At 40.5% G+C, this 9,055-nt stretch overlaps 1 protein-coding gene across 1 annotated transcript; it reads left to right on the top strand.

The window, feature by feature from the left end:
* Positions 1–5,826: 5,826 nt before the first annotated feature.
* LOC138609482 (piggyBac transposable element-derived protein 4-like) lies at positions 5,827–7,659 on the top strand. Its single transcript, XM_069682114.1, has 2 exons — positions 5,827–7,092; positions 7,192–7,659. Exons 1-2 carry the CDS (start codon positions 5,827–5,829, stop codon positions 7,657–7,659), a joined length of 1,734 nt encoding a protein of 577 aa, XP_069538215.1.
* Positions 7,660–9,055: the final 1,396 nt, after the last annotated feature.

Genomic DNA, 9,055 nt, shown 5'->3' with positions numbered 1-9,055 from the left:
GCGATTCCAGTTGATAGCGAGCCACCCAGCTTGATTTCCGTGATCCAGAATCTGCATTGCCACTGAAACAGCCGGATGAACAATCTGCCTTGTGGTAGGATTGTATCAGTCACCTGGATTGGTACCAACTTGAACACACATTTGACTTAGAGCAGTGATTCTCAAACTGTGGGGCGCGCCCCCACTGTGGGGCGCGGTGGAATGACAGGGGGGGCGCGCCAACGTTTGGAAAATGTAGCAGGCGGAACTATGTTTTGACGTCGGACAACCCGGACTCATTTTCAGTTGGCACAGTACACAAACGCGTTGTCCTCGCATATGTCAATGATTTCTGTGAGAAGCACATCACATGTAGACTTCCACACTCTAATTGTTCTCTTTTCTTCACTGTATTAAGTTTTAATTCACAATCTACTTTAATCTGATCACTTTGCTTTCCTTCATTCCCCCCAACACACCTGTACCTCTGCTCTCTGCACAGCTGCTGGCCCCGCCCCCCTCTATCTTTCTGTCTCTCTGTCTGCTTTGTTGACTACCCTCATCAGCCGTCTGTTTAAGTTACAAAAGTTAAATATTTTCTCTCGCAATTCAAAACAGCACGTGAGCCGCGTGTGCACGAGGGACGTTATTAATGACGTAGCGATCAAAACGAGCGATCGATTGTTACCAAATGACATGTGCACCTTTTTACAAGCTTTATAAACAGCGACAATCAATGCATTTACAGTAGGGACATACGGAGATATACAATAGGATTGTTTAGATTAGATTGCGTAACAGAACTGCATATGATTGTGTGCGGACAGACAGCGTCCGATGTCGGACCCTCTTTTACCCGTTAGAACCAACACTGTGAGGAGTAAACTGGCCCCGCTGTTGTTTATTTGGTTGTCATGAGTTCACGTGTGATTGATGTCCTGTGACTCCTGTCACTGTTTCAGGGCCGCCACAGCAAAATGTATGTAGCGGAAACACTGTTTTTTTTTAAGCACTGGTTGAACTTTATTGTTATTGTTCTGAAAAAGTTATTGCACATTTTATTATATTTCTATTTGGAAAAAGTCTGATGGAGCAATTGAAATAGTTGGGTTTTTTGCACAGCAAATTACTCAGAGAAAAGTGAAAAGAACGGTCACGATCTTGACTTTCTGTCAATAAAAGTTTAACTTCACCCATTTGTGACATTTTTTGGGGGGGGGGTCAAGGGGGGGCCTGGACATTTTTTTTTCTCCAAGGGGGGGCTTGACAGAAAAAGTTTGAGAACCACTGACTTAGAGTGCACTCTGACTAACTTGACGATCACAGATCAATCCTCCATCTGATCTCAACGCCTACAAAGTTGACTTTGACTGAAATGACCTCTGTGGTCACCAGACGTTGACTTTGAAAATACTTGAAACAGAGGAGAAACTAAATATAGACAATTGATACAACTAAAGACATTTGTCTTTTGTTGACAGGGCCCATTTGTTATTTTTCATATAAATGTAATGTTCATGTCATTTGTATTGTTTTGCTACTTAAAGCTGACTAAAAGTTGAATGTAACTGAATCTACTTGTGTCGTGGTAATGGTGATTGCACTCTTTACTTAGCTCCTTTCACACCTAGCGTGAGGTGTACTCACTCAGGAGTGGGTTACACTGACATACTAGAGTTATTGGTACATTCTTTGAAGGCATCATAAATCAGCTCTTTTATTTCAGCCCAGAAGTGTTTGTAAAAGTCTGCGGTGACACCATCTGAGCCTGGTGACTTTCCATTTGGCATTTTTGAGATAGCAGAGTCCAGTTCTTCTCTGGATATTTCAGCTTCAGTGAGAAGTTTAAAGTCCTCATCTCTTTTTGGGATCCAGTCCTTTACAATTCCCAAGAACATTTCTGCATCTTGATCTGAATATTTGGAGCTGTAGAGAGTCTTATCAAATTTAAATGTGTGATTATTAATTGTATCCTGATCTTCACTCAGACAGTTATTAACATATAGTTTATTTCATTTCAACAGAGAGTTTTTTTCACCTTCTTCGATCCATCGAGCCCTTGAGCGGACAAATGCACCTTTTGCCTTTTCTGTGTAAAGGTCATCTAACTTGGACTGCAGTAGATGTAGTTCACCATTATTTTCCTCATTCAAATGAGTTTGGTTGCATGATGTATTAATTTTAGATATCATTTCTAATTGATTTCTCCTTCTTAAATAGGCCTTTTTTTTGCCTTCCTCAACACCAACTTTTCTAACATTGTACTTAAACCACTCCCGTTTATTCACAGGGGATAAATCACTTTCTGTTTTGACCTCACTTATCGTGGAGCGGATCCTTTTGCTTTTCAATAGATTACTATTGGATTTCCAGTAGGAGGCCGTTGATGGCAATGAATTGTTATTGTCTGAAATGGAGAGAGTAACTGCACAGTGATCTGTCAGAGGAGAAGGACAAATATCACAGTCAGAGGACAGATCGACTAGATTGCTCGTTATCAGCCAGAAATCTAATCTAGAACACTGAGTTCGTCTTATATTATTACTCCAGGTGTATTGTTTTTTATCTGGCTTGTTTTTACGCCATATATCAACAAGATCTAGTGACTTGGAAAAATCAGATACCAAAGGGTTAAATGAAGGAGCGTTACATTGGGTAGGAGTTCTGTCCTGCCATTCATCTGGGACCACGTTAAAGTCTCCAGCAACAATGACTTTGTCTGTTGAGTATATATTCTTCCACTCATCAATCATAGATCAATCTTTGATTTCTGGCCCCATTATTAAACCGTAAACATTAACGAGAATATAGTTGAAGTCATTAAGATCAATGATAACCATGAGCCAATGCCCCTCTATGTCACTGTTGTGGTCAGTAACCCTACCATCCACTTTGTTAAACATAATTGCCACACCTGCTGAGTGTGAAGTGCCATGGGATAAAAAAAAGTCGCCTCTACCCCGTTGACATTTCCAAAAACTAACATCAGTTTTAATTGAGTGCGTCTCTTGTAGAACAAAACAATTAACCCTCGGCTGCTCCTCGCAAAAAAGAAATGTGGCCTCGCGCTTTGTGCTGTTTGTTAAACTTCTAACATTTAAAGATAACAAAGAAAACACCATGTAGAATACCTTGTGTGCGTATACGAACTCAACGCAGGATCAGTGCAAATATGAACCTTTTAGAGTCAAAGTGGTGACAGTCAAACATTATTGAGAGGCAAAAGTTGGTCTTAAAGAACATTGTTTTTAACAAGCATACAGCTTTGCTAGAACAGAGTCGTGTATTGAATATTCAAAGTGCAGCACGACTCTTTCTAGTCTTTCCTGTCATGTAGGCTTAGCTGCAGAGCTTAACAGAAATAATATTTTAACTATCAAGGTGTGTGCCTCGAACAGTAGGTGGCGAGGAATAATGACGATGTTATACTTCCTCCGGCCACACGGCGGCCGTCAATGACCGTGTATCCATCCTGCAGGTAGGCTTTGAGTCCCCTTTTCCTCGCCTCTTCCACCTTTGGCCAAGGACGGCCCTGAGCTTCTCGCTCCTCTTTACAGAAGTCTTCCCTGAAGCGTATTTTCATCTCGTTGCAAATCATTTTTTGACATCTTCCAGACTTGATCGCGGACAGTTCTCAAGGAGACCTGTAAGATAATCTGCCGTGGCCGGTCTGCTTTCTTCAACTGTCCCAGTCTGTGTACAGTATCCACCGTGTTTTGCAGTTGCTCCATTGAGAGGGGGACAACTTTGGTTAGGATCTTTATCACATCGTCTCTGATGTTTTCCCCCTCTTTCTCATGCACGCCATTTAGTTGTAGCGCCCATCTCCGCTTGTACCTTGCTTGCTCCAAACACATTTCACAAAGTGTTGCATGTTCCTTCTCTAGGGTAGCCATCTTTTGCTTTGCCTTGTTCACATCTTCTTTTATCTCTTTCAAGGCTGACGTGTTAGCGTCAACTGACTCTTGTATTTTAATAACCGCTGCAGTATTTTCCTTCAGTTGCCATTCAAGAGCTTTAAAGTGTTCGCCTTGATCATCACATTTGCGAGCTAGGCTGTGAATGGCGTTCAAAATGACACTACTGGATAATTCTTCCTCCTCTGCAGTAGCCGTCTTCAACGGGGAATGCTGTCTGACTGGACGTAAGTCGGAAGACATTTCTTCTTCTTCTTGTTCCATCAAAGCGATGTCCTCATCGTCACATGCTTGTTGAAGAGCGGCTAACGAGTAGCCATGATCTTTGCTAGCTCCAGCCATCTGGTTGTCACAGTTCACAGAAAACACACAAAGGGAGAGGACCCAGGTGCAGACTTGATATTTATGGAAACAAAAAAGGCAACAAACAAAAGCTGACTTATAGAGAGTCCCGGTAACATAAATCCAACAAAGAGGTCCAACCAATAATCCAAACTGGGAAAAGGAAAACACAGGAGACTTAACCCTCTGAGGCTCTAAGGACATTATTGTCCATTTTTTGCAAGTTTTTTTTTGTCGTCTGGCCACCATTTTGCCTGTGTTAATGCATATGGCACAATTTTTTTGTAACAACATTTTGGAAGTATGGAATTTTGGAATTCAAATATACATTTTTCTATAGACCAATAGAACACTGTGATATGAATTTACTACCCTATTTAGACGTTATGGACAAAAATGTCCACTTACAAGAACTGCTATAAAAATAGTACAGATTAATATTTTTTTTCCGCTTTTTGGGTTAAATCTTTTGATCAACTTCAGTCCTGATCAAAACTATCAAATACTGAATAATTATCAGGATTTTAACCCTGTAAATGCCAGTTTGAAAACATGAAAATCATATTTCTTGTGAAAAAACACACAAAAAATGAGCTATTTTCCATATAACAAATGTTGGGTGGCTGGGGCATTTTTTTTTATCAGTCTTGGATATGTCAAGGATTAACCAAAATATTGACTTTGATGCATTATTAGTTTTTGTGTAGCATCAGATTTAAAATTTACTACCCTATTTAGACGTTATGGACAAAAATGTCCACTTACAAGAACTGCTGTAAAAATAGTACAGATTAATATTTTTTTTCTGCTTTTTGGGTTAAATCTTTTGATCAACTTCAGTCCTGATCAAAACTATCAAATACTGAATAATTATCAGGATTTTAACCCTTTAAATGCTAGTTTGAAAAATGAAAATCATATTTCTTGTGAAATAACACACAAAAAATGAGCTATTTTCCATATAACAAATGTTGGGTGGCTGGGGCATTTTTGTTTAATCAGTCTTGGATATGTAAAGGATTAACCAAAATATTGACTTTGATGCATTATTAGTTTTTGTGTAGCATCAGATTTAAAATTTACTACCCTATTTAAAAGTTAAGGACAAAAATGTCCCATTAACTCCCATTCAAACCACATTTTTTTATCTCAAAGCCATTACTGATTATAATCATGCATTCTGTAATGTTAGGGTTTCATTTTTGAGAAAAATAGTAAAATCTGTCATTTTTACTGTTCACCTCTAAAATCAGCCATTTACTCATTATAGGCCTATAGAGAACGTGTGTGGTTTGTGTGTGTGTGTGTGTGTGTGTGTGTGTGTGTATGTGTATGTGTGTGTGTGCTGTTGCATGTGTCTTTGAAGTAGACAGATTGACCTTAATTTGACCTTATTGTAGAACTTGTCATACACAGTCATACATGCTCTCTTTCAAGTAAATAAAAACATGGGCCCCCTTCTCTTACACTTCAAAGAGGTCACTGTGGAGAAAACAAAAACAATGGTCCAGTGAATTTCTGCACCTGTTACAAACTGGGTGTAGCTCGCATCTGTGCTCATTTCATTACTGGACAACGAAGGAGCAGGATGAAGAGGCACTTCTCAGTGAGCGAGGCTCTGGATCGAATTATGCGGCCTGTATCTCCAGGCGAGATGCAGGAGAGCGAGTTATCTACATCTGACACGTCAGGACAGTCTGACGTGGATTTTGTGGTGGAGTCAGATGGTGCTTCCTCTTCTTCTTCTCCTGACCTTTCCACTGAGAGTGAAGAGGAGAATTCTGCATCTGAGTGGACCTCGAAAAGTGGTCAAATCTGGCTGCCGACTAATGAGGAGACCACCCACTATGTGCCAGCTGCTGGAGGTTTAATTCCTGGACCGACACGGTACGCAGTCAGCAGGATTTCCAGCCTGGAATCTTCTTTTGAATTATTTTTTACTGCAGAGGTCATCAACACAATTGTCAGCATGACAAACCTCAATGGACAACGCACAGCTCAGAACTGGATTGATGTTGACAGTACAGAGGTGAGGGCCTATATTGGTGTCCTGATTCTGGCTGGGGTGTTCAAGTCTAAGGGGGAATCCACTGCCAGCATGTGGGATTGCCACCATGGTCGTGCAATCTTCCGGGCCACCATGAGCCACAGTAAGTTCAAGCTTATCAACTCAGTGCTCCGGTTTGATGACAAGCTTAACCGACCTGCCCGTCTGAGGGAAGACAAACTTGCCCCCATCCGTGCCATCTGGGAGATGTGGACACATCGCCTCCCCATGCTGTTCAACCCTGGGAGAGATGTGTGTGTCGACGAGCAACTTGTCCCATTCAAAGGCAGATGCAGGTTTAGGCAGTACATGCCAAGCAAGCCGGCAAAATATGGCCTAAAGATTTGGGTGACTGCTGATGTTGCCACTTCATATGCTTGGAAGTGCCAACTATACACAGGGAAAGCTGCTGGTGCCGCTGCGGAGGTCGGCCAGGGTAAAAGAGTTGTCCTGGAGATGACCGAAAATCTCCCCGGGGTCACAGTCACCTGTGACAATTTTTTTACTACATATTCACTGGTGCAGGAACTGTTGAAAAGGAAAGTGGCCCTGGTTGGCACCATCAGGAAGAACAAGCCTGAGCTTCCACCCAAACTACTGCAGCTGAGAGGGAGACCTGTCCTCTCCTCGACATTTGCATTCACCACAACGACGACTGCAGTGAGCTATGTTCCCAAACGGAGGAGAAATGTCCTTCTCCTAAGCAGCAAGCATCGTGACGCAGCTGTCAACGATGACGAGAAGAAAAAACCTGTGATCATCACAGATTATAATCACTGCAAGGGAGCAGTTGACAACCTAGACAAGGTAAGAGCATTTTACACATTTATTACTGCGTGCATCTATTCCAAACTTTTTATTATTTTTTTAATTAATTTTTTTTCTTGTTATTTTGGTCCTTTGTAGGTTGTTGGCACCTATAGCTGCCGAAGAAAGACCAGTCGGTGGCCACAGGTCCTCTTTTTCAATGTGGTTGATGTGTCAGCTTTCAACGCCTTCGTCCTGTTCACGGCCGTGGATCCCTCCTGGGAGAGTAGAAAGAGCCACAAGAGGAGGCTCTTCTTGGAGGCGTTGGGGAAAAGCCTGGTTGCTCCGCAAATGGCGAGGAGAGTTTGCCTCCCCCGCACACTGCCTGCTGCTGCTCTGGTGCAGGAGGCACAGGCCACAGCAGCTGCTCCCAGAGAGGCCCCTGACACCGACAGCACCGTCAGCAGCTCCAGCAGCTCCAGCAGCTCCAGCAGCTCCAAAAAGAGGGGGCTGTGCTCAATTTGCACAGGAAAAAAAAAAAAAGTCTACACCTGTTGCATCAGGTGTGACAACTTTGTGTGCAAAGAGCACACAGTCTCATGCTGCAAGTTCTGCTGGGAGGACTAATCTTGCCTCCACACACACGCGCACACAGACACACACACACGCACACACACACACGCACACACACACACTTTTTGTTCTATAAATTGTTCTAAAAGTTAAAATGTATATAGTTTGTTTACATAATTTGCACATCCATGTTTTTTCTGCACACACGCACACACACAGTTTATTTTCATCATTTGTACATCCATTTTATTTTTTGTAACATATTGTCTGTTTTGAATGTTCAATTTGAATGTTCAAATATGTAAAATAAATAAGAATTGAAAGATCTGATGCTGATTTAAAAATGATTTCATTGGAAACGTGGAAAAAAAGTGGAAATAGTATTACTGCAGTATTTTACATATGATTTATCACCAAGAAATAACAAGAATTGTATGCATAGGCCTATAATGAGTAAATGGCTGATTTTAGAGGTGAACAGTAAAAATGACAGATTTTACTATTTTTCTCAAAAATGAAACCCTAACATTACAGAATGCATGATTATAATCAGTAATGGCTGTGAGATAAAAAAATGTGGTTTGAATGGGAGTTAATGGGACATTTTTGTCCTTAACTTTTAAATAGGGTAGTAAATTTTAAATCTGATGCTACACAAAAACTAATAATGCATCAAAGTCAATATTTTGGTTAATCCTTTACATATCCAAGACTGATTAAACAAAAATGCCCCAGCCACCCAACATTTGTTATATGGAAAATAGCTCATTTTTTGTGTGTTATTTCACAAGAAATATGATTTTCATGTTTTCAAACTGGCATTTACAGGGTTAAAATCCTGATAATTATTCAGTATTTGATAGTTTTGATCAGGACTGAAGTTGATCAAAAGATTTAACCCAAAAAGCAGAAAAAAAATATTAATCTGTACTATTTTTACAGCAGTTCTTGTAAGTGGACATTTTTGTCCATAACGTCTAAATAGGGTAGTAAATTTTAAATCTGATGCTACACAAAAACTAATAATGCATCAAAGTCAATATTTTGGTTAATCCTTGACATATCCAAGACTGATAAAAAAAATGCCCCAGCCACCCAACATTTGTTATATGGAAAATAGCTAATTTGTTTGCTTTTTTTCATAAATAATAACAGTGATATCGAGTAATCAAACAGGCATTTAAAGGGTTAAAAACTTCTCAAAATTATTGAATGTTTAGTTTTGAGAAGGACTGAAGTTGTTTGAGAGATTTATGCAGAAAAAAGTAGAAAAATATATTAATCTGTATTTTTTATGTAGTTTTATGGGAGGTGGACATTTTTGTCCTTAACAACCAATTAGGATGGGAATTAAGACGAAATCGGAGGGTTAAAGAGGGATTCACCACAGGTATCACGTAGAAGCACGGCATATGACAAACGACGCACTGACAAAGAGACGGGAGCACAG

Source organism: Semicossyphus pulcher, unplaced genomic scaffold (genome assembly GCF_022749685.1).
Source record: "Semicossyphus pulcher isolate SPU_LCO1_2020_fin unplaced genomic scaffold, fSemPul1.0.p SCAF_5, whole genome shotgun sequence".
In the NCBI taxonomy this organism is placed as follows: Eukaryota; Metazoa; Chordata; class Actinopteri; order Labriformes; family Labridae; genus Semicossyphus; species Semicossyphus pulcher.
Note: the sequence above shows the minus strand (reverse complement) of the source record. Positions and strands in the feature narration are given on the sequence as shown.